This window comes from Sinocyclocheilus grahami, unplaced genomic scaffold, assembly GCF_001515645.1.
Source record: "Sinocyclocheilus grahami isolate Dianchi unplaced genomic scaffold, SAMN03320097.WGS_v1.1 scaffold67.1, whole genome shotgun sequence".
NCBI lineage: Eukaryota > Metazoa > Chordata > Actinopteri > Cypriniformes > Cyprinidae > Sinocyclocheilus > Sinocyclocheilus grahami.
In genome coordinates, this window is record NW_015505246.1 from 1,006,604 (window position 1) to 1,031,436 (window position 24,833).

At 35.4% G+C, this 24,833-nt stretch overlaps 3 protein-coding genes across 5 annotated transcripts; 1 reads left to right on the forward strand and 2 right to left on the reverse strand.

Moving 5' to 3' along the window:
* Nucleotides 1-342: 342 nt before the first annotated feature.
* On the forward strand, nucleotides 343-8,778 carry LOC107585143 (histone deacetylase 7-like). The gene is made up of 18 exons (XM_016272030.1): nucleotides 343-433; nucleotides 772-832; nucleotides 922-1,013; nucleotides 1,153-1,263; nucleotides 1,393-1,496; nucleotides 2,416-2,494; nucleotides 2,579-3,076; nucleotides 3,650-3,783; nucleotides 3,875-4,099; nucleotides 4,194-4,249; nucleotides 4,948-5,035; nucleotides 5,687-5,806; nucleotides 5,922-6,019; nucleotides 6,220-6,338; nucleotides 7,752-7,885; nucleotides 7,962-8,046; nucleotides 8,127-8,265; nucleotides 8,462-8,778. The coding sequence occupies exons 1-18, from the start codon at nucleotides 343-345 to the stop codon at nucleotides 8,505-8,507; spliced, it is 2,280 nt and encodes a 759-aa protein (XP_016127516.1). The 3' UTR covers nucleotides 8,508-8,778.
* A 1,074-nt stretch (nucleotides 8,779-9,852) lies between these two features.
* slc48a1b (solute carrier family 48 member 1b) lies at nucleotides 9,853-13,749 on the reverse strand. Its single transcript, XM_016272040.1, has 4 exons — nucleotides 13,547-13,749; nucleotides 13,302-13,451; nucleotides 11,108-11,275; nucleotides 9,853-10,916 (listed from the first exon to the last, which is right to left on the reverse strand). Exons 2-4 carry the CDS (start codon nucleotides 13,429-13,431, stop codon nucleotides 10,780-10,782), a joined length of 435 nt encoding a protein of 144 aa, XP_016127526.1. The 5' UTR covers nucleotides 13,432-13,451; nucleotides 13,547-13,749; the 3' UTR covers nucleotides 9,853-10,779.
* A 984-nt stretch (nucleotides 13,750-14,733) lies between these two features.
* LOC107585145 (bridging integrator 2-like) lies at nucleotides 14,734-23,139 on the reverse strand. Of its 3 annotated transcripts, none has more exons than XM_016272036.1 (13): nucleotides 23,062-23,139; nucleotides 22,761-22,943; nucleotides 22,103-22,183; nucleotides 21,202-21,256; nucleotides 20,239-20,333; nucleotides 20,057-20,152; nucleotides 19,575-19,682; nucleotides 19,392-19,477; nucleotides 19,180-19,255; nucleotides 18,311-18,393; nucleotides 16,736-17,324; nucleotides 16,550-16,648; nucleotides 14,734-15,449 (listed from the first exon to the last, which is right to left on the reverse strand). In XM_016272036.1, exons 2-13 carry the CDS (start codon nucleotides 22,863-22,865, stop codon nucleotides 15,336-15,338), a joined length of 1,587 nt encoding a protein of 528 aa, XP_016127522.1. In that variant the 5' UTR covers nucleotides 22,866-22,943; nucleotides 23,062-23,139; the 3' UTR covers nucleotides 14,734-15,335. The 3 variants fall into 3 exon arrangements, with proteins under 3 accessions (XP_016127522.1, XP_016127519.1, XP_016127521.1); XM_016272033.1 differs by having other exon boundaries at nucleotides 23,033-23,129; XM_016272035.1 differs by lacking the exon at nucleotides 23,062-23,139 and having other exon boundaries at nucleotides 22,761-23,003.
* Nucleotides 23,140-24,833: the final 1,694 nt, after the last annotated feature.

A 24,833-nucleotide genomic window follows, 5' to 3' on the forward strand; every position in this document is an offset into this window, starting at 1 on the left:
GCCACCAAACAATAGCAATAATATTACTCATAATATTATAATTACTGGCATTTGGTGAGAAATATCTTTGTTCATTTCTGACTTGAGTCAAATGCATTTGGCATTCTGGTCATCCAGACTGTGGCATTGAAACATCTAATAATAATCCACTTACAACATCTGAATCTCATATTCAGCATACTTTATTTAAAATTACAATTATGATATGGGTATCTACATAGACACACACTGATGTTAGCTTGCACACTGCAGTGTAATTTTGGAACACTCTATTAGCCTGCTCTGGAACCATTGATATACAATATTCTAGTTTCAGAACTGACATTCTGTCTCATCCTCATTATGCAGATGTCTGAACATCAGCACGGGAAGCTGGAGAGAGGGAGGGAGAGCGAACAAAAGCCATTTAATCAGCCTTTGAATAAAAAGAAGAGTACTCTCATGTTTTTTTAACAAATATTCTTTTTTTCTATACCAGTGTCAGAAATTAACTTATATATAAACAGAGTGGGTTGTCCATTTATCTCAAAAACTAATTAAATTGTAACTGAAATTCTAACTATAGTGTGTGAACCCATACAAGCCTAGAATAGAATATTATGAATTCAAATATCAGATAAAAAAAAAAAATCCAAATATAGATGCCGCTGACATCTGCGCATTTTTTTTTCACCAAGCCTTGGTTAATTTCTGACCCTGATGTATTCTGTCATATGTCATATAAAAACTCTATTTGGACTGGTCTGATTTGATGATTGTTGTGATTGGCAGGTGCAGGTGCCAGTGACTGGGTGAAACGAAAGCTAAATCAGCATATTCGCAATAAACATAGGTTAGAAACAATAAAAACCTGACAAAAGCTGGATCTAAGGTTGCATTTTAATTGTGGAATTGGAGTCATTTATATTTTCTGTTGTTCAGGAAATTGGAAAGTCAGGATCTAACCCAGCTCCGTGCATCAAACATACCTGAATCGCATTATTTGGAGGAGGACAATCCATTAAGAAGAACAGGTGACACACATGTACACATTCACACAAACATGTGAGCTTGTACACACGTACACATGTCCTTGAAATGCATAGAAATCTGAGAAATTATTCACATGTTTATACTTGAAGCACATTTGTGTTTGTGCATCTTTGTGAGAAGCCTCAGAGCCAATCCTGAAGCTGCGACCAAAGAGAAGTGCATCAGGAAGACAGAACCCACTGCAGCGTAAAACCAGTGCGCCCCCTGCTGTCAGAGCATCTGACTCTATGGGTGTGTAATAACACTGTGCTAAAATCAACTAAAGCAAAGATATAATGAAATTGTTTGCTGTGAATTCTTTTGTAATTTTGTTCCATGGTCCTTCAGACACTGTAGTGACCAGGTATGTGTATTTTGTAGGGGGAGCCTCCAGTTCTTCTCCAGTATCTTTAAAAAGTTCATCAGCAGATAAAAAAATGAGCCATCAAGAGCCACAGACCTATAGCACATCATCACCACAACGGGTCTGTTACTGGACTCTCATTATATATATTATCTCTCATATGAGTAAAAGATGTTTTAGGAGTCAGGCAGCATTTATTTATTTATTTTATTTTACAAAGCTTTTTTTGTGATGGTGTTGTTAAAGTAACCAAAGGTTATTTATTATTGCATTATTTTATGTTAATTATGGGATGGATTGGATTGGAGTGTTTTGAGTGCCTATTGACTAAAATGTTTTTTAAATCAATATTTTGTTCATCAGAGGTTCTCAACTGTTCTCGACTTGAAGGCCCCTATTGTCCCCACACAATATTTTAAGGCCCCCCATACTGGCTAAGATATCTTCTGTAATTATGAAAAGATTTTGTGACTCTAAGGTTCAAGATTCTGTATGTTTTTCAGTTTAAAAAAACCAGTTGCAGGGAAAAAGAAATAAGAATTTTTTAGTTTACATCTTACTTTTTTGTGTGTTTTCAGCATTTTAATTAAGTTTTAATTTATTTTTTTATATTATTCAATCATTTTTAATTATAAAATGATTGAAAACCATTGATATAGTAAATCTAGCAAACGTAATTTTTCAGATTATTCAGTGTATTTTTATAGCACTTTATTTATGTTTGTTTTTGTATTATCACCCTGTCATTAATTTATAAAAACTAGTCAGCATTTCTACAATGGAGTTGCTAATGCATCTCTTTTTTTTGTTCTCTGAAAGTTTTGGAAATACATTTTTTTGCGGAATAGCATCTTTTTTCTGTTTAAATAAATGGGAATACAAAACAAATATTTGCTATGTTTCCCATATATTTCTACAATTTACTATACGATAGTTGTGAAAAGGGTCCATTGTAATTGTTTAATATTTGTTTTAATGCTATGTTAAGCCTAAAACTTGCTCATTCCTGATTGTAACTACATTAATCTGCTTTTCTTCAGGATGAATCTCCTGTACACCCCATGCTCTGGACTAGATATGAACAGCCGGTCTTTGCCTTGCATCCACCTGTTCTTGCAGGTAACACACAACATTCACTAATCTTGAGACCAGAAAATCAGTGTAAATGAGAAAATAACCTAATTTGCTCTTTTTCTCTCACAGTTCCTGGGCAGTGGGCGGTGATGTCTCATAAGCCTTTGAGCAAATCCCAGTCGGCACCTTCTTTCTTCCAGCACATCCACACTCAGACTGTTATGATTACACACCCCATGTACCAACAGCAATGGCCACAGGAGACATTCCAGCAACACACTGAGACAAATGTACATTTGCACGCAAACACACAGAGCCCTTTTTCACATGCTCATTGTAATGTGCCTTTTCACACGGTGTGGCCTGTGTCCTCTGGATCACTGAGAAAAGACAGAGAGAGAACAAGAGAGGACTTACATATACTGTCTCAATCGCCGCATGATGACCGATGCAGTAATCGACTGGGAGTGCCGCAGCACAGTGAATGCTGTGATGTACAGAAAAAAATATATCACCGGAACCTTACACGTGTACATTCCTCTCCAGGCACCTTTAACAGAAGTCTGCCTTTACATTTATCCTCACCTCTAGCCCGGGATGTCAGGAGCACACCAAACTATAGAACAGGTAGAAAGTTTTGAGTGTTTAAAAAAAACATAAGAAATAATTATAAAGTCACTAATCAAGTAAGTCAATGAGCTTTCAGATCGGATGTTCTAGCTTTCACTGAAGCATGTGATTTGTATCATTCTCAAATCATGTTGAATACCATGATCATTGGGATTTATTCCCACAAACTTCATGCAGCTCAAGCACTGCTGTCATTAAAGCAAAAGGGTGACATGTCAAATGCAAAACAGCACATTCTAATACAAGAAATTGATTTTAATTTTCAATGCAAAAATTACATTCGGCTGAGAAATTACCCCCATAAGATCATTTAAAGTCATTATTGGGTCCAGTGAGAAAAGCTTCCATTAGCATCAAAAAGTAGTTTTCGAAAAATTTATTTTGTTCTGCTGTGGCTTTATACATAATATTTTTGTTTGCAAAATTAAGCAAAAACACTATTGAGAACTATATAACCCAGCTGAGCAAAGAAAAAAAGTTGTCTAAAATATGACACATTAGTTTTTATGTTAACATGTTAACTCAGTAGCCCTAATATATTTTCATTTTAAAGTATATTTGTGTGTGTAGGTTTGGTGTTTGACTATCAGATGCTGAAACATGAGTGTGACTTTAAAGATACCAGCTTTGATCCTGGGTATGCTGGCAGAATTATGAGTGTCTGGTCAAGACTGCAGGAGTGTGGCTTCAGGAATCTGTGTAAGGTAAACAATGCTGAACAGCTCATGAAGCTCTAACTATTATAGCAGTGGTGAGAATTTAACCTCGCTCTCTGTGTGTGTGTTTGTGTCTTAGTTGGTTAAAGGCAGGCCGGCCACGTTTGAGGAACTTCTGTCGGTCCATTCAGAACAGCTTATTCATTCGTACGCTGGGTTCTCAGAAAGAACATCTTCCATACCATATAAAAGTCAAACAGACCATGATATGGTATTGAATAATTCCTGCAGTGCAGCAATACTGAAGATGTCAGTGGGCAGTGTGATTGAGCTGGCTTTCCGTGTGGCTGGAGGAGAGCTAAGGGTGAGATTCCCATAGTCTATCGTTCTGTCTCCTATAGCCACAGAGCTTTGACCGGTTCAGATTCTTACTCCTTCTTTTTCTGACTTATCCTCAGAATGGGTTTGCTGTGGTCACACCTCCAGGACACCATGCATCACATTCTCAAACATAGTGAGTTGCACAACTGCGGACTCGTGTTTTTTGAAATCAGCATGACATTTTGTTCAAAACAGGATGTTTAGCAAGCAAGCATATAATAATAACCATAATTTCATGGTCATTTCTTTTCTTGTGATGCCACATTAATACTGAGAAACTGAAAAACACACACTACCGTTTGAAAGTTTAGGATCAGTAAGATTTGTTTTAAATAGAAATGAATACTTTTATGCCACAAAGACACATTAAATTGATCAAAAGTGACAGTAAAGACTTACATTGTTACAAAAAGTTTCATTTTATTCTATTTGATTATATATTAAGTAGGACAACTGTTTTCAAATTGATAAAAAAAAGGAAATGTTTTTTTAGCTAATTAGCATAACATGATTTCTGAAGGATCATGGGAAATTAAAGATTAAAGGCTGCTGAAAATTCAACTTTGAAATCACAGTAATAAATTACATAAAAAAATATATTAAAATAAATCCTTTATTAAAAATTTGAATATTTCATAACATTATTGTTTTACTGTATCAAATAAATGCAGCCTTGGTGAGCAAAAGAGACTTTTTTCAAAAACATAAAAAAAAACATTTATTACAAACCCCAAACTTTTCAATGGTAGTGTATGCAGGTAAATAATGCTGTGTATTTCTATGTATGTGTTTTTTTCATATTTTTTTCCTCTCTCACTCTCTCTCTTACAGTGGTTCCAGTATCTTTAACTCTGTGGCCATTGCTGCTAAACAGCTTCAGGAGCGATTGAAGGTTACAAAGATCCTTATAGTAGATTGGGTAAGACACACACACAAACACACACAGTTTTATGGGGACATTCCATAGGCGTAATGGTTTTTTTATACTGTACAAACTGTATTTTCTTTCGCCCTAAACCTACCCCTCACAGGAAACATTCTGCATTTTTAGATTTTCAAAAAACTTCATTCTGTATGATTTATAAGCTTGTTTCCTCATGGGGACCTAAAAAATGTCCAAATTTACTGGTATTACTATCCTTGTGGGGACATTTGGTCCCCATAACATGATAAATACCAATTACACACACACACACACACACACACACACACACATTATTTGCCTTTACAGATATATTTCCACACTTACACATATTTGCAATTACTGATAAAGGGTATTTGACCATAATATGCCCATTAGCTTTTTTCAAAGTTATAAATGATATGATTGTACAATAGAAATTGCAGGTCATTTGCCTGGTCAGGTTTTCAAGTTTTACTCCTTCCAATCTCTTTTCCTTCAACAGTCATAATTTTTTCTATTTCGTTTGGCAATGCTAGAGGCACAACAATTAAACACTTCACCTTCAACCTTTGATTTTTTTAAAAATGATTTTTGTATGAAAAGTTTCCAAAAGATTTGTGTGGTTTTTTCATCACTAATCATTGTGTTCCTCTGGACTTTTGTCAGGATGTTCATCATGGTAATGGAACTGAGGAGATATTCTACACAGATCCTAGTGTCCTCTATATATCCCTGCATCGCTATGACAATGGTTCTTTCTTCCTTGGAAATGGACAGCCCACCAGGGTTAGTTTTGTGTACATCCCTTTATGAAACTAGTGAGTGTGTTTGAGATTTGAGCATGAGTGTGCATTCTGTCAGATTACTCTATGTAAATTTAAGCTGCATGTATGTGTTACAGGTAGGATCAGATAGAGGGAAGGGCTATAATGTAAATGTGGCGTGGTCAGGAGGCCTGAATCCTCCAATGGGAGATGCAGAATACCTAGCTGCATTCAGGTACTCTTTTGATGTAATTTTAGTGTGTCTAGTATCATTCGCGCAAATTAAAAATTCATAATTTGTCATTTACAAACCCTCATGTCATTCCAAACCTGTGTGACTTTTTTTCCTTCAGGGAACCTGTTTGCAATTCTGTCTGGTGCCAATGTTAAGTCTACATGAACTAAATAGCTATATATTCTGCCTCTTTATTATAGAACGGTAGTGATGCCAATTGCTCACGAGTTTTCCCCAGATGTGGTGCTGGTTTCAGCTGGTTTTGATGCTGCAGAGGGTCACCCAGAGGCTCTGAGTGGATACAGAGTCTCAGCAAACTGTATGTATTAGAAATACATACTGTGACCATAGAGTGTCTACAATTTCCAAGTTGTCTAGTTCTCAGAGTTGAGTCCGCGACCCATAGTCAGGGGTCCGCAAAATAGGGCGATATGATTTCCGCGATGTTGTATGTCACAGTAGTTTTGGATAAATAAATCAAAAGTAGGTCAGTACACTTAATTAAACTGTGACATGGACTTGTGTCTGTTAATATTAAACTACAAAAAGTCTGCTATAATAATAATAATAATAATGCAATTATTAAAACTTTATTTTTTAAAGGAATAATCACACTATTTTTATTCCATGCTTTCATTTTTACAGCAAACCTCTTCTGTACAGCTCTTTTTTCTCCCAAAATTAAAAGGAGTTGTTACATTTTTATTTCATTTAATTTTAAAAGATTAAATTGCTAACGTTTTATGCCTTCATTTGATTACCACCATTTCTGATAATAAATATGTATTAAATTATAAATCCAGAAAAATTCTAACACAACTACACTGAATTTCTGAAGAAAATAAAACATTTCATATCGCAATATTTTTGTAAAAATCAAATATTTTACAAATAAAGTGTAAAATATTAAGTTACATTCACCAGACATGCTTTTAGATTATTAAAATTTAATTAAACCATTAAAATGGTATCCAGAAAAATGTAAATGGAAAACCTTTAATATTTTTTTTGTTAAACTGTATGAGTTGTATGATTTCAAATAATTAGACATAATTTTTTATTACAATTTAATTTAACCATTGACAAAAAAACAGTCCAGAAAATGATAAACAAAAAAAGTAATCCAGGTAAATTTAACGTAATCCAGAAAAGTGAAATATTCCAGTAAAATGGAAGTTCCAATGGCATCAAATTGTAGTAAATATATGCTTAATTGCTGTTATAATTATTGGCTCCTTGGAAGATTTTCTCCCCTGTAAGGGGTCCCTGGCCACAAAAAGTCTACAATATTTTTTAAATATTGTTCATATTTAAGAAGCATGAAGATAGACAGCACATACAAATAAATACTTGGTAAAAATGCATTTTTACATTTCCTTAACTCACTGGGTTTTGCAAGAGCATTTAATTATATTATCTGAGCCTGAGAGTTTTTGTGTTGTTTCTGCATTTTTCTTGCTCTGTAGGGTTTCCCCTTAGGAAAGTCCTTCAAATACTTCAGATGGAAAGCAGAAGAGCTTATAATGACTTGGCATTTTTGATGGGACTCAAAAGTTATGGCCGTATTATAGTCATGATTTAGCTCTCAGCTATCATGAACTGTTAAATCAAGAGCCACTATAAAGCCTCCAGGATGTTTCTGTGAATGCCATTAGTGTCAGTATGACGTGTGCCACTGACCGAATATGCAAATGATCATTTGAAGGTTTTGATTTTATGTGATATGTCTCAGGTTTCGGATTCTTGACCCGGAAGTTAATGGAGTTGGCTGAAGGTCGAGTGGTGTTGGTGTTAGAGGGAGGTTATAACCTCACATCCCTCTGTGACGCGTTGCAAGCCTGTGTCAGTGCTCTCATGGGAAATGAGGTGTGTGTGTTTACAGATGCCCACATGAACACATCAACACCTTGAGTAGTGTGTGAATGTTTGTATGTTTTTACAGCCTGAGCCTTTAGATGAGGAGGAATTAGTGAGGAAACCCTGTATCAACGCAGTCGAGTCTCTGAAGACAGTTCTACATGTTCAGAGTGAGAATCGTTCGGTTAGCGTTGTCCATGTCTGTTGTCTGTGGTCTTTTTGATCTTTTCTTTTCATACTACTCTCTCAGGCAGGTACTGGCATTCAGTGAGGTCTATGGTAAACACTGTGTCTCTGTCCTACGTGAATGCGGAGAGGAGATACTCGGCAGGCAGTGAAGCTGCTTTAGTCCTGGATTGCCTTCATATGACTGTTCCAAGCAGCAGCAGGTAAGACAGCAGTATAGAAAGAGAATACAAGAAAGACCTGCTGGAAGAAAAAAATCTTCCAGATCCAACATTGCAGAAAAAGTGGGCTAGCACTGTTGCAGTGTAAAAGCTTTCAGTATTAGCATACTGATGGACTAACATGGCTAAATATGGAGTGACCTGACTATTGAATCTTTTGATGTTCTCTGCTCTATAGTTTCCTAAATGAGCCTATGGAGCATGATGAAGCTGATTCATTGTAGAAGCCAGTCTGTCTTATTTCTGGAAGACTTTATTCCTCTCCAAGCAGAAGTCGGACATCCAGTGCTGTAACAGACTCTGATGACTGCAGTGTTGACACAGGAGACAATCCTCAGGAACTTGGCTGAACAAAAGAAATTCACATCTCGTGAGGGATTTATTGAAATGCAGAGTCATTTGTTTGACGAAAAAGGTTTTACTCATGAAGCCTCTGGGCGATGTCAAATAAGGATATCATACAGACAGGAAGTGAAAATTTATGGATTTTTTTAAGGGACAAAGCATTTGGTTAATACACTACCTTTCAAACATTTGGGGTCAGTAATTTTTTCAAACATTCAGCAGGGATGCATTGCTGATCTTTTGACATTTTAATTAGCCAAGGAATGAAAAAAAAAACAGTTTTAAACATTGACAGTAACTAATGTTTCTTAAACACCAAATCAGCATATCATCACAGGAATAAATTACATTAAAAAAAATATATATACAGTGGGTACGGAAAGTATTCAGACCCCCTTAAATTTTTCACTCTTTGTTATATTGCAGCCATTTGCTAAAATCATTTAAGTTAATTTTTTTTCCTCATTAATGTACACACAGCACCCCATATAATATGTATATATATATATATTCATAGAAAACAGTTGTAATAATATTTCACAATATTACAGTTTTTTCTGTATTTTTGATCAAATAAATGCAGCCTTGATGTGCATGAGACTTCTTTCAAAAACATGAAAAAATCTTAGCAACCCAAAACTTTTGAACTGTAGTGCAAATTGTTACTGTTTAAATGTGGACTGATAAATGACTAGTTTTAGGCATCTGTTAGTTTTACATTCAAATCTTTGAAATGATCAGTAGTCCTTGATAACTTTAAAATGAGCTTGGCAATTTAATTATAAAAGCTAATGTTAATTGCACTTTATATTCATCAGTCATTACAAATTTAAAAAAGGAAAAAATCCTGAGACATTTTGCATTGTGTTCAAGTTAAGTTTTTGCCATTATTAATAGTGACAGATTTCCCTCAAAGAATATGTATCCTTGTATGTCAAGTATTTATATAGCAAGCATAAAGCGTTGCTGTGTCAGTTAGGATGAAATTAATTTCTGAGAATATTTTATTTCCTTTTTATTACCAAGCTGGTCTAGTTACATTTGAATATGTTTTGTGAAATACCATGACAGCACTTGCATATTTTTCAGTTATCTGTTTTTTTTTCTTCATGTTTTTATAGTCTTTTCATTTCACTCAGTTGTCTTCTAAATGTTTTGCTGTTCTCAAAATTAAACAAACCTGTATTTTTACTTTTTTATAAAAAATTGTTTTGAAATCAAGAAGCATGTATCAGGTTATTTTATTAATGGGTTACTGACAAATACATAACGTTATTGATTTCATAATACAATCTAATGGATATATTCACAAAAGTGCCTGATATATCAGGCAAAGCAAAAATCACATTCTAACAGTATAATAATGTTTTGTGTAAATATAAAAAGCTCAACTTAATATAACAAGACAAATGCATGCAGTATTATCTGAGTGAAATTATACTAACCAACACTCAGCCATATAACAGGTGACAGACATAAAAACCTCTAACCCTGTTTGTCTTGTGAGAAAAAAAAAATGCTACAAAAATCCTTCATTTCATTCAAATGTGTGCTGGATGTTGCTCTCTAATGCTTTGGGGTCATAAAAGCACAAACAAGAAGAGAATTTGGGCTTTCCACATAACATCCCTTGCCAGTGAAGCCTCAAAGATTTCCACATGAACAAGGTTTGTGATTGGTTATACCACGTTTCATAGACAGTAAAGTGCTTATTTTAAAAACCAATAGATTACCTAAAGATTACCTAAATGCTATGCAATAGCAGGAGAAAACGCACCAGCTTAACAAAAACCTGTCACTTATCCTTAGTGAGACATTCAAGAAAACAGCAAGGAGAAAGACAAAAGACTCCTCTTAATACCTCATTCAGAAATGCAAAGTATAAACCACACATACTGAAAAGTGAAAAGGCTCAGAAATGTTGATTTTGATCATAGATATAAAAAAATTGAAAATCACTGATGACATCCTTCATCCAGGACAGACAATAGCAGAAAGAGAGAGAAGTGGTACACTAATGTCTCCAAATACTAAAAAGACTAACGCTCCTCGTCGAGTGTTCCTGGTCCATTTTAAATGGTAACAGCCAAGTATGTTGTACACTTATTTACTTGTTTGTCTGTGGGCACGAGTGTGTTATTGTGTGTATATTTAAAAGTCACTGAGGATGGAGATGTCTGCAAATTCTTTGCGATATCGATGAGAATAGAGGGCCAGCAGAAACGCCCACTTTAAACTCATGAAGCTCCACACACATGACAGGTACAGACTGGTGGGATCTTTGAGAGCTGTACACACACACACACACACACACACACACAAGGAGAGAGCAAAACACTTTTTAAAATTTAATGTCCTGACATCCACATCATATGAGACTGATACGATAAACACTTTACTTCACACCTAAATGCTACAAATACAATTTAAAGTCAAGCATTCATGAGTTTCATGAGCTTCAGAACAGATCTCCACTCACATTGCTTGCGGGAGATGGTGACACAGAGGAAAGAGACGAACGCCACGATGGACAACACAGAGAAAATGATGCCTATGACCAGGAAGAACTTCAGTCCCTTTAACCATGTTCTCCAGAAGTCCTGAAGGTACATTATGTGTGTGACCAGAGCCCATAGTGCCAAAACACCTGGAGAAATACATAAACACAAAATTCTAAACACATAAACTGACCATTTTCAATCAGAAATTACCAGTAAATATTAAACAACTACAAAGAAACCACAAGTAACATTAAATAAAAAGTGACATTTTGAATTAGAAAAACTGAAATTGTATTTTCTGGTAAAACTTACTCCAATAATCTTTGTTTTACTTTGGAAAATGTATTATTTTATTTTTTTTATAGTGTACTGGTTTTGCAAGTGCGACTGAATCCATGACTCTGCATTTATTATTGCCTTGTCATCCTCACATGCATGTAAACTGCTGTGTTCCTGTTTGATTCTTTTGACAGTGCTATTTTCTCTCAGTTCTGCATGTGCTGTTAGATTTGCAGAAGAGCGTTTTGGGATATTACACAACAAAGTAGACTCTCCCTGACCAACACCACCATATTTCCATTTTAAACACAGCGGTTTAAGTGGGTAGGGTGTTTACTATAGTCACACTTTTCACTTGCTCTCATACAATAACACTATAAATATTAGGTTAGTTCATGTGACATTTCAAGCAGTGTCCTGCAGTGTATTGTTGTATAATTATTATAAATGCTGTTTTTGTGCCCTCACACACAGAGGAATATTACACACTGCAGGACCATTTAAGTGAACTGCAAAAATGGTGATTTATAGCAGTGACCAGTTCGGAAATATACTTTGCTTTATAATTTTTAACCTACAGTGTGTTGAAATAGTGGGCATGTGATTGGTCAACCTTCTAATAACTGAACAGACCAAAAATCAGCAAAATCATGCCATTCTTTTGCAGCAGAACTAGACTGAAAACACAAAGTGTACTTCTAAAAGCACAGCACAGACTATGTGAAACTATATGACTCTCTTGCACAACACAAACTCAAAGAGCACAGTGACGGATCAAAGTGCACTGAGGAACGGACATTTAGTGAGGCCAAAATCTCAACGCTTTTGCCTATATTTGTTAAGTTAAAGGTGTCATACCCTTCTCATACCAAACATCAATATATCGGACAAATATAATTTAGATATGGAAACAATTAAGTTGTCAGGCCAGCTTCTGGGTGTTTCTACACAACTCATCGAACATGTTGAATGGGCATTCGTGGAAGGATTTGTGTGAAATACCTTTCAAAATTTGGGTTTTAATGTTTGTACAGTTGTGCACCCTTTTTTTAATGTAAAAGTATTAACTGTTAATTTTGATCAAATGAATGCATCCATTCTGAGTACAAGTAAAAAATCCTACTGGCTCCAAACTTTTTTTTTTTTTTGCGTATTTAGAGATCCCACCTGAAAATTGAGGGTACATTTTTCATTATAAAATGTCTGACTGTTATTAAAAAATGGAAAAGGTTTGGTGTAGCATTTTATGCTACATTGTCCATATTACACACAATGTTTGATAACTACTTTTGGACTAACAATAACAATTGTACAAGCTACTCCAGGAAAATTCAACAACTTGTTCATTACTCACTAAAACGCAGAAGGTTAAATATTTAGTGTATTAAGCCTGCATTTATTAATACTTTATCCAACAAACATGTTACACACTGGACAGTTTTTAACCCTTGCACTAAAATCGATAAAAAAATAACAGAAGATTTTATAGATTCAAATGTAACATTTCTTGCGCAGCTTGACAATTAAATATAAAACTAAGAAATAGTTACCTTACAGAAAAAACGGAATGATATTATTCATCTATGCATTATGCAGCAATAAACATTTGAACGGAGTTGTTTGTAAACTTCCCCATCTCAGAACTAGAAAGGATACATACATTTTAAGTGTCCCTAATTACTCCCCGATTAAAGGCTCAAAAAATTAGCAGCAATATTTACTTTAAATCCATTTCTCCATGTCCTAAAACTAGTTTTGTTTAAAACTAGTTAAATTTGCCAACCTAGACTATATTTAGGCATCAAAGGCGCGTTCCAAGTCAGCCTAAGATGGCCAAAAATGCTGTCTAGGTAGGCAACTCACCTGCATTTGAAACACAGCCAAAAATGTTACCTGATAATCCACCCATCGCGGCTGTCCACGGCTGTTTGTAGGCGATGTTCCACACTAGAAACGCCGAAAATCCCACCAGCACCCCGACACACGAGTAGCCCACGCTTATGTAGGTCTTTCTGATCGCCATTCTTGCCGTCAATTCCACACCTGAATGAATAAGGAAAATATTATTTAGAAAACCCCACAACGACAAAGAACTATCCAGTTACTAAAAATAGTTCTGGAGCATCCGCTCTTTTGACCTGGAGACAGCGCTGATCCAGCTGCAGTAACAGCAACTAGTGATGAAATGTCATTCACCGAGGTTTTATGAAGGACAGTAAGACCGCCTCAAACGATCAATACACATTTACTGTCATTTACTGCTCCATAATCCGCCGTGTGTTATTGTTGCTCTTCGCCGAGGTACAGCACAAGAGCAAAAGTGAAATTATGCGCCCGTTTAACAGAGAACAGCGCCCCCTATGGGTATGGATGAAAACGACACGTCTCTTAAAGACGCTTGATGAACTATAAATGATATGTAATATCAAGCGAATCTTAAGATTAGAATGAAGCAAAATTATGTAGTGTGAGAAACAGTTCGTTCATGTAAGATTAAGTTTATTATCTAAGTGTATTTTCTTTATTAGCGTACTTCTATCACTATCAGTGACAGTAAATGCGGTAACGTTAGTGATGAAAGTAAAAGTTGTAGTGAAGTGAAAGTGAAAAAGTGAAAGTGACATGTGGCCAAGTATGGTGACCCATACTCGGAATTAGTGCTCTGCATTTATCCCATCCAAAGTGAACACACACACACACCGTGAACACACACCCGGAGCAGTATTAAGTATTGGTGGTATTAATATAATTTACATTATGTGGGACTTCGAAATAGAGCTAGTACGTGGTAGTATTTTTAATAGAAGCTTCAGGTTTATGCAAGCTTATATTTATTGTATTCAATGAAATTACTTTTTTCATAGACTCCAAAAAAAGAAAAATGTGTACAAAACTGTGCAAATTCTACTAGTGTCCACTAGATGTCACTAAAACGTTAAACAATAGTTTTAGTTTCTACAAAATGGCCGACAGATGTGTACAGCGTGTTTTGTCAGTAGGTTTACACCTGTTCATTTCTAGTCCCAGCCTTAACAAAAAAGGAAAATACCATCGTTTCTTAAGCTATTGCTACTATGATACAACTATGGAAATTCGGTACGGTCATACCCGGTTTCTCATTCTAATTTATTATGGTGGTTTAGTAGTATCAGTATACTAATACAGTCAATACATTTTAGTTTAACTGCTACTTGCCTAATAGTAACATTGCCTATTGTATTTTATTTGTAAAAAAAAAAAAAAAATCTAAATCAATCAAAACTTGCATTTTTTCACTTTGAGCATGAGCACTGGACATAACACTAAATCAATATAGAACGCTTTTTTTCACCTGTCAACTTTATTGTAGAAAAACAATAATATATGTTCTCTGTACATTTAAGAAAGCAGTTTCACAGTAATACTCACACATTTTTGGGTCCTGTAAACATTGTGAAAATCTTGGTAGTCAATAATACTGAGATATGTGAGAAACAATATAGACAAACATTACATGGTTAACAAACACATAAAGAAGAGGCCATTGGAACAGCCACATAAAAAGTGTTTTAATACTCATTGCTTAGAAAATGTTTTTGAAATATTTTTGCATAATAAACACCATTTTTACTGATAGACAATATGTGGGTACATTCCTGCAAATGAACAGTGAAGATACAACTGCAAAACTATGAATGATTTATAAATTGAGTGATCAATATTAAGATCTATAAAAGACATGAAAAAGTCTGAAAACAGAACAAAGACTGTGCAGCTGTCTGCAGGCTGCATCAGGAAGCTGTAAAGACACAGTATACTGAAAAAGTCAGTGTCTTTCATGTCTAGAGGAAAGGACAGAGTTCATATTACAGCATCCAGTCATGCGAGCCTCAAATAGGGGACCTCTGGTGCACATGCCATGCTGCGTCCCCCACTTCATGACATGTCTTAATCAGAGGTGATGCGCTGGATCAAGGACTCCTCGACAATGCCCGAGAGAAGTGTTAGATCCTTGTACTGGATCCAGTCCTGCTCTCTCACGCCCCATACAGTGCCCTCCGGCTGCAATATAATATTTCCACAACATTACAAAAATGTTGATGAGCAATAAAATGCAAATTTAATGATATCTTAGAATGAACAATGAGTTAATAATAATAAAAGAAAAAATAATATGAACAAATTTACAAAAAAAAGGACAAAGAAAACACTAATGTAGTCCATATGAGTTATTCATTGACAAACTTCCCCACAGCCACAGCTCTCAAATCCTATTTCAACATGGCATGGCACGGCACACTAGGTTTGAAGTCGAAGCCAAACACAACTAGTTTTGAGAATGAACATGACTTGGCAAGTGTGAATATGTGAATGCATGAATAAGCCATAATGGAAAGCAATTATTCAGGTAATGAATTTGGAAAGAAAAAAAAGAAAGAATTGTTTTATATTTTAATATATTTAAATGTATTCCTGTGATGGTAAAGCTGAATTTTCAGCAGCTATTACTCCAGTCTTCAGTGTCACGTGATCCTTCAGAAATCATTCTAAAATGCTGATTTGGTGCTCAAGAAACATTTCTTATTAGCAATGTGCTGCTTAATATTATTGTGGAAACTGTAATACATTTTTTCAAGATTCTTTGATAAATAAATGGTCCAAAAGAACAGTATTTCTTTTTAAATAGAAGTATCTGAAACATAAAATGTCTTTACTATCACTGTTGATCAATCCATCCTTGCTGAATAAAAGTATTAATAAAAAAATCTTACACAAGGTTTTATTTAATGGTGACAGAACCACAAACTTTCCGATTTCAAGCCCTGTTCTTAGCTGCAAGAAGCTCAAGTTAGAAAAACTCTTAAACTGCTGTGCCATACATACATACTTATGCCTACTCATATATATATATATACAGTGGGTACAGAAAGTATTCAGACCCCCTTAAATTTTTCACTCTTTGTTATATTGCAGCCATTTGCTAAAATCATTTAAGTTAATTTTTTTCCCTCATTAATGTACACACAGCACCCCATATTGACAGAAAAACACAGAATTGTTGACATTTTTGCAGATTTATTAAAAAAGAAAAACTGAAATATCACATGGTCCTAAGTATTCAGACCCTTTGCTCAGTATTTAGTAGAAGCACACTTTCTCACCTTTTCTTCTTCTTCATCGACATATGCAAGGATCACATCTCCCTTTTCAAACAGTAGAAGCACACCTTCATCTGAGTCCTGATCCTGCAGAGCAACAGCCTGAAAAAAAAAATCAAAACTAATACAAATGATTACCTACACAAACACAAATCAATGACTGTCTCAACACTCCCAAAGACACTGTACCTTATAGAGGAAGCCAGGAGGATTTTCATAATCTATCTTTTGGACTTTCACATCTTCGCTGCATCCTGATGCACACTGATCAGTCTCTCCTTCATCTTTCGTGGAGGTGCTGGATCTTCGAGGAGTTGGGACTGGTGCAGTTTTGTCTTGGGCATCTGATAAGGACTCATTGTCTTCATCTGTAGATGCATGATGGGTTTCTTCTGATGCTGCTGCTGCTGATTTAGTTTCCTCCTCTTCTCTAAGCTCAGCAGCTGACACTGAATCTTGATGTTCCTGGCCGTTTGCTTGCACAGACTCATCATTGCTAGTTTCTGATGCGTTTTCAGACTGAACCCCTTCACCCTCAGAGCACAAAGACTGCCGCTTGGGTGTGTTGGGTTCACTGTCAAAAGAGTTGGACTCGGAGTCTGATATTTCAGATGCTGTGCTTCCTGTGCTCTTTGAGGGAGTGTCTGAGCGCGTGTCCATGTGCGTGAGGGTGTTGGGCATGCTGAGCTTGCTCGTGGCCGGATGATCAGGAGGGAAGGCGGTGTTACAGGGGATGGGGGCAGAGATCGTAACGGACTTTCTCTTCTTTGACTTTGAACTAGTCCCAACAGGAAGTAAAACAAGGCATGAGACAATGAGACAATTCTTAGATTTGCCTTTAATTGGTACGATGTCTTCCTGCTCACATGCAATATACAATGGCCACAAAATGTATGAGCACTCAATCTACACTTACAACCAAGTGGTATCTCTAAACAAAGAAAATTCTATTCAATTCAAAGCACATTATTTCCCAAAGGGGAAATCTTTAATAATTTGCCACTTTTGCAATTTGATCTAACCAACTTGTGCCAGCGTAATTTTAAAGGATGTATAAAGTACACTACCATTCAAAAGTTTGGGGTCAGTAAGATTAAGTTTGAAAGAAATCTCTTAGGCTTATGAAGGCTGTATTTATTTGATCAAAAACAGTAATACTGTGAAATATTATTACAATTTAAAATAACTGTTTTACTATTAACTATTTTAATGCTTTCAAATATAATTTATTCCTGTGATGGCAAAGCTAATATGCAGATTTGAGAAACATTCAAGAAACATTTATTATTATTATTATTATTATTATCATCATCATCATGTTGAAAACCGTTTTTCAGGATTCTTTCAAAGTAAAAAAAAAAAAAAAAAAAAAAAAAAAAACAGCATTTATTTGAAACAGATGTTTTATTACAATATAAACATCTTCACTGTCAATTTTGATTAAATTCACTTCTACATTTTTTTTACTTTCGAATGGTAGTGCACCTTCCCCTGAAATTCACGCATCATTGATCAGGTGAGTAATCATAGATGTATGATATTCATCATGTTCCATTAAGCTGATAACAACAAATTGTACAAATACTTTACTTACAAATATTTTGTGAAATGTTTTTTCTGGAAAAGTGCTTTTGCTCTTCTTTTTAAACATTTTCTTATTTTATGTAAAGCCATTTATACATTGCAAGTATGGCTCAACAGTTTAAACTTTTAGGCCAGTGTAGATCTTTATAGAATTTAATTATTTGCAAATACAGATATTACCTGTTAAGGCCTTTGACGATGAAGGGTGTGGTGGAGTGCTGATCCTCAAGCTTCTTCATCATATTATAAATGTTATGATTCAACTGAAACATGATATTAAATTGTCAATCAGCAACAATGATCTCATTAAACAATGTTACTTGAAAAGAAATCTTGTGAGTCCCGCTGACTTTTTTAAGGGATCGTTCAACCAAAAATTCTGTCATTAGTTACTCACCCTCATGTTGTTCCAAACCTGTAAAACCTTCATTCATCTTCGGAACACAAATTAGGATATTTTTGATGAAATCTGCATAGACAACAACACAACTGACATGTTCAAGGCCCAGAAAAGTAGTAAGGACATCGTTAATATAGACCATGCAGCTCCTGTGTTAGCAGCACCACACATATCATGGTACTCTCGTGAAGACTGACACGGAAGAGAAGAAATTGTTGAATAAAGTTGTTATTTCTGCTTTCTTTGCACAAAAAGAGTATTCTTGTAGCTTCATATACTTAAGATTGAACCACTGAAGTCACATGAACTATTTTAACGATGTGCTTACTACCTTTCTGGGTCTTGAACGTGTCAGTTGCATTGCTGTCTACCAAGGGTCAGAAAGCTCTCGGATTTCATCAAAGATACCTTAATTTGTGTTCCCAAGATGGACAAAGGTCTTACGGGTTTGGAATGACATGACGGTGAGTAATTAATGACAATTTAAATTTTTTGGGTGAACTATCCCTTTAAGTTGAATGAGTTAATGTAATTTTCTAAAACCCTGCTAGTTAAATGGCTCAAGGAAGAAGAGCACACCATGCATGTGAATGTCCATCCTAGAAGTACACAGTAAAACAACTCACAAACACAAATGTTACATTCTTACCATACTCATTTCCTTGTAGAAGACATCACGTAGGTTTGAGATGTTCTGGAACATGGTGACATAGCAGCTTATACGGCTGAAAGCAGGAAGAGCGTAGCCAAAATAAGTTACATTATTATTTGTACCACCACAGCTCCTCAGTGACAGGAAGGAATTGTCTGAATGCATTTATCTCCTATAAGTTTCATTTTTGTTAATAAAGCTGTACTAACCTTTGATAAAGAACAGGCAGCTCCTCTCTCAACTCCTTGTTAATGTCTTCAAATACCTCCTGTGCTTTATTGAACTCCTCCTCAGCCTGAAAAGGAACATCACCAACGGTTATACAATTTAGTTGAACTATAACCATAAACCATTATAAAATGGTATATTTAAATTATCAAATGTGAGATGACCTTTGATATTTTAGCCTCATCTCTCTTCTTGGAGTTCTGCAGTGCCTCCAGATGATGTCGAGCCGAATCGTAGTCAACCATCTTCCTTCCTCTTTTTGCCACTCTTTCCTGCAAGATCACAATATTAGAAAAAAATGAAAGCTACCGTATCTTTTTAAGAATTGATTTTCAAGTTCTATGTAAAAACCACATGAATTTGCTATTAATTCAACACCATGATATACATCAAAGTACCAAGGTGTTACCACTGTAAATTAAAGCTGTAACTAGTGAATATATATAATATAACAAGTATTTTCAGTATTCAAAGGTGTGAGAAAACTTCAGCTAACACCTAACTTGACAATGTTAAAAACAGACCTTAAACACTACCCCTGACAACCTAGCAAAAGCACACTGAACAGACCTAGACTATAGATAGTGAATAAATAATTGCAGTCATTTTAGCCTATTCAGGTCCTTAATGAAGCAATTTTACGAACTTTGACATCTTGGAACAGTCCGGTATAATTCTCCATTGTTCGAACAACTTGATCGCTCAGTTTTTCCTCATAGTCATTCCACAGGAGATCCTCACTCTGCAATATAAAGCCAGAGAGATGATGAAGGCAAGGAGAGTAGAGAGATTTTTACTATTAAATATCACAAAAAAGGCCTAGTTTACCTCCATTATAACAGTCAGGTCTTCTACACCATGCCAGTCTGGTTCATAGATATCTTTAAGAGTCTGGGACAGGCGTTTGGATGATTCATGCATCACTGAGAAACAAGGAGTGTACAAAACATCAAGTGGCAAATTCTTTTTAAACTGTTACACAATTTGGCAGTAGTCCTAAAATTCTGTATCTGTCCGTGACAAGTCATTACAAGTTACAGAGATAAGACTGTATTAGCTTGAAATGATGAAATCCACCCATGAATATCTGAAGTTTTTTTTTTTTTTTTTTAAGTATTCATCAAGCACTGAAAAACATACATCATTTGATGGAAATTTCTTAGATTAATAATTATTTTCAATGTACAGTCCAGAGAAACATTTTTTATCTTCATACACATTATCTGAAAACCAAACATATATGGTTCAGTATAACTTTTAGATAGCAAAAATCAGAGATTTAGCATTAATTTTAGATACTGACAACAACTTCATCCTTTTAAAACACCTGGGGGCTAAAAACACAAGCAGTGACTTGATGGTTTCCACCAAAACTATGCAAGAAGACCACAAACATCTTGAGTCTTCCTCAGTCTCTCCTTCATATTTTCATAAGCCTCTGCAAACTGACATCTGGGCAATTCAAGTGGGAGCATCAACTATTCTTGTAGACATTTACACAACAAGCATTTTCACTTCCATTAATAAGAGACATTCACTTCCCCAAATGCTGAATCAGAGAAACAACCAGGACTATCTTTGTCAACTTGTCTTCTCATGCTCAGAACGAGACACCATCTCACTTTCACACTCACCCAGCAGCCTACAGGCCAACCACAATAACATCTGGGCACAATTAGCAAGCAATTATAAATTGTGTTATTCTCTGAATTCTTTAATCAGTAACTGTCAATTTTAAAAATGTATTATTAAAATAAATGGCTGTACTTGATCATTTGAGTGTGACAGTACCTTTAACAGCATTGTAGTAAGATTTAACATCCTTATAGAGTCTGATGCCATCTGCCTGGAAAGAAAAAATAATATTGTGTTGTCTAAAGGCAAAAGGTTTAAGTATAATTATTTTAAATATTTGCATTTTTAAATGTGTATTAAAGACCTTAACAGGCAGCTTTTGGGAAATGGAAAATTTTCATAATCAAAATAGAAAATGTGTAGGTGTTGAGGAAATTACTTCCTTTACATTTTTTTTGTACTTTCGGAAGCCATAGATATTGCTAATGAGAGTCTTTAAAGCTGTTGTAGGTTGTTGTTGTTTTTTTTAATCTAAAAACATTCAATATTTTGCAAAAAGTTTTTTTAAATTTATGGTTAAAAGAAGAAATGTCTTAAATCATTATGTTGATTTGATTGCATCTATAGAGTGTAAAACTATCTACCATCATTAAACAAATACAATATATTCTCAGTGGTACGATGCATCCAGGACATGGAATAGGATATAAAGTTGATAAGTGAGAAACTAGGTCAACGCTAGTCTAATATGATAAAGTTTGTTAGTGTTCATAATGAAATGTGGTACTAATCAAAAACAGCATTTTAAAAGGGCTTCCTGGGTTGGCTGACAGTATAAACAGTACAGAAAAGAGGCAGAAAAGGTCAGTCTCTGCTACTGTACAGCAAGTCACATATTGACATTTTCTAAAGGTGGAGTTTCCTGTGCTACTTTCAATGATGATTCTGTCCATGTTCATACAACACAACTCATCCAATGCAGTCCCCTTAAAAAACAGCAGTGTCCAATATTGAGTGACAGTCTGTGACTTGCTTGAGGTAACAAAATCTACTGTAACCTACAGCCCATGTGTGGGTGCATGCTTGTCGTTCTCTCAGACATATACTGTTGAAGTACCTGCTGTTTGTTCAAGTTGGCAGAGCACTCCTCAAACTGCTCATCTTTTGTCTCCATGGTTTTCCCCAGCTTCTGCAGGACCTACAAACACAATCACACTGAGAAGACCCACTACTGGTCAATCATTTCTGACAAGAACTGCCAGACACGATATCAGGCAGAGGAACAAGAGTTGTCACTGTATATGGCCACTGAAATACGACTCGCCAAGCGGTTCCACGTTTATTCTTGAAATATCAGTTGCAGCGATTGTTCCTTGCGATGAGGAAAGATCAGAAATGTTCAAAGGAAGTATTTAGCAAACATAAAAGTACCAAAATGTAAGAAAATTGGTGTTTTAACTTAAGAAACACTATGAAAGTGTGCAGTCTACTATAGAGTAAACTCTAGAAGAGGAGGTGAGCCTAGGGAGGAAGTGATTGAGGGCAGGAAGTGGTAGTCTTTGTGTTCACACAATTTCATTTGAAACAGCTATGACAACCGACACTATATTTACATATCTTGTGAACATTTGTACCAGTTTCTTTAGGCCTCTAAACATTTTGGAGCAAATATGTTGGATACCCACACACAAAATACACACCCAGAGCAGCATTACATGAGAGCCAAGGACCTGAACTCCCCCAAAAAACTAAAACAAAAAACAAACCCCACCTACCTTCTCTTGTGCTCGGTTCATTGATTTCTGAAAGCGTTTGGCCAGGATGCCAGCTCCCGCGCCAATGTTGCCTCCAATGTTGGCACCTAGTTTTCCCTCAGCCATCTTCACTTCTGATCAGCTGGCACACAAGCGATCCTTCTCGCTGATGTCTCAGCGCTTCCTTCTATAACCTCACGGTTCCTGGGCGGAGTGAGCAGAGCGAGTGGGTGTGAAAGCACAGCGTGGCACAGTTCGTTTGCTGCGTATTAGTTTTAAAGACTGAAACTTACGGGACCCCGCGTCACGGCGGTACACTAACCGATTGTGCAACATTCCACCGTCTTGCCCAAATGTGTTTGGTATATTGTCATCGACGTGTGACGGCATCATCAAGAAGTCAACTAGTCATCAGTGTTTCCTAATAAACGTGACGGCTACATTTAGATAAATTCATGTCAAACTAAAAACCTCTGCACAGAGAGTAGTTCTATGTCTGCTGGACACTTTTAATGAGTTTTTATCACAAATATATATAAACAATATAAAACTGAATTAATTGACTACCGCTGATACAGGCTATAGTCTATGATCTTAAAATTGCGTCAGTTTGGAGCGGCTCTCTGCCAGTGGGTTATTTATTTAGTGAAAAATAAGAGTGTAAATGACTGTAAAACAGAATTGGAATAGCATACTAGAATACTACTATTACTTTTTCTACCATATAAATTTGTAGCAGTTAAGTAAGTAAAAGTAAAAAAATTGTCTGCCATTAATTGACTACCGCTGATACAGGCTATAGTCTATGATCTTAAAATTGCGTCAGTTTGGAGCGGCTCTCTGCCAGTGGGTTATTTATTTAGTGAAAAATAAGAGTGTAAATGACTGTAAAACAGAATTCGGAATAGCATACTAGAATACTACTATTACTTTTTCTACCATATAAATTTGTAGCAGTTAAGTAAGTAAAAGTAAAAAAATTGTCTGCCATCCATTTGTTATTGGAGACTAAACAATTTGCAAAAGGGACAGTTTGTCTAGTCTATCAGGACTAAAGGAAATATACAATTGGATGTCATCGGCATAACAATGAAAATATATTATTTAAAAATGTAAAACTAGTGTAGTATGGTAGTAGTTTTTAAAATAAGATCTATATTTAAATAGTATCTGATTTAAAACGTTTAAAATAAATCATTAAATATGTTTTTTTTAAAGACCCACACAGTATGTTTTATTAATATTTTTTTATTTTTTGTTGTACAAGATACGAACACTACACTGTTATATTAAATCATTACAAATCCCATATGCTAAATCCCATTTTACCACTCCATATGCAAATAACATGGCAAAACTGAGATGAGATCCACATATTACCACTATTTGTTGTAATCTACAAGAAGCAGATACAATTTCAGCTGTCATTTGCAGGCCAACTGTCTTGTTCTCAGTTTCACTCAGCTGATACTGTTTACACTATATCCCCATACAACAATAGTTTTACTGTTATGCCAAAGGTGTGGGAACAAACAATGTATTTGCATTGTAAATCATTTGGTGTCACATTGAATTAGATTCCACTTCACTGCATCACAATGCTTTAAATGTAATTATTAATACATTACATAAGTCATTGGGCTAAAATATAACAGCCAGATAAAAACAAACTCCATCAACGCAATGTTAAACATAGACTCCTATTGTACCATATCAGTACAAATAAATAATTATTTGTTTGAGTGTGGCTATTAATAGTGGCAGGCGAGTTCTGGTCGTTTCTCACAATTACATAAGCAGCATTACATAAGCTTTAAGCATAGTCAGCTCCCCACCCGTTGTTTAATCTGCTCAGGGCTTATATCTTAAATTCAATATGACACAGCACAGCAGATCTGTAAGCCTTTACCCTACATTTACTGTTACTGGGGCTCTTAAAAAACAAATACAAATACGGAAGTGACCACAAGGTGGCAGTGATGGTCATCTTTAATTGAATTACCTGTATATTTACTGTAACATCAATGTGAATTTTTGAATTTACATAATCTACACATCATTTAATTGACAAATCACACATTTTTTACTCTCTTT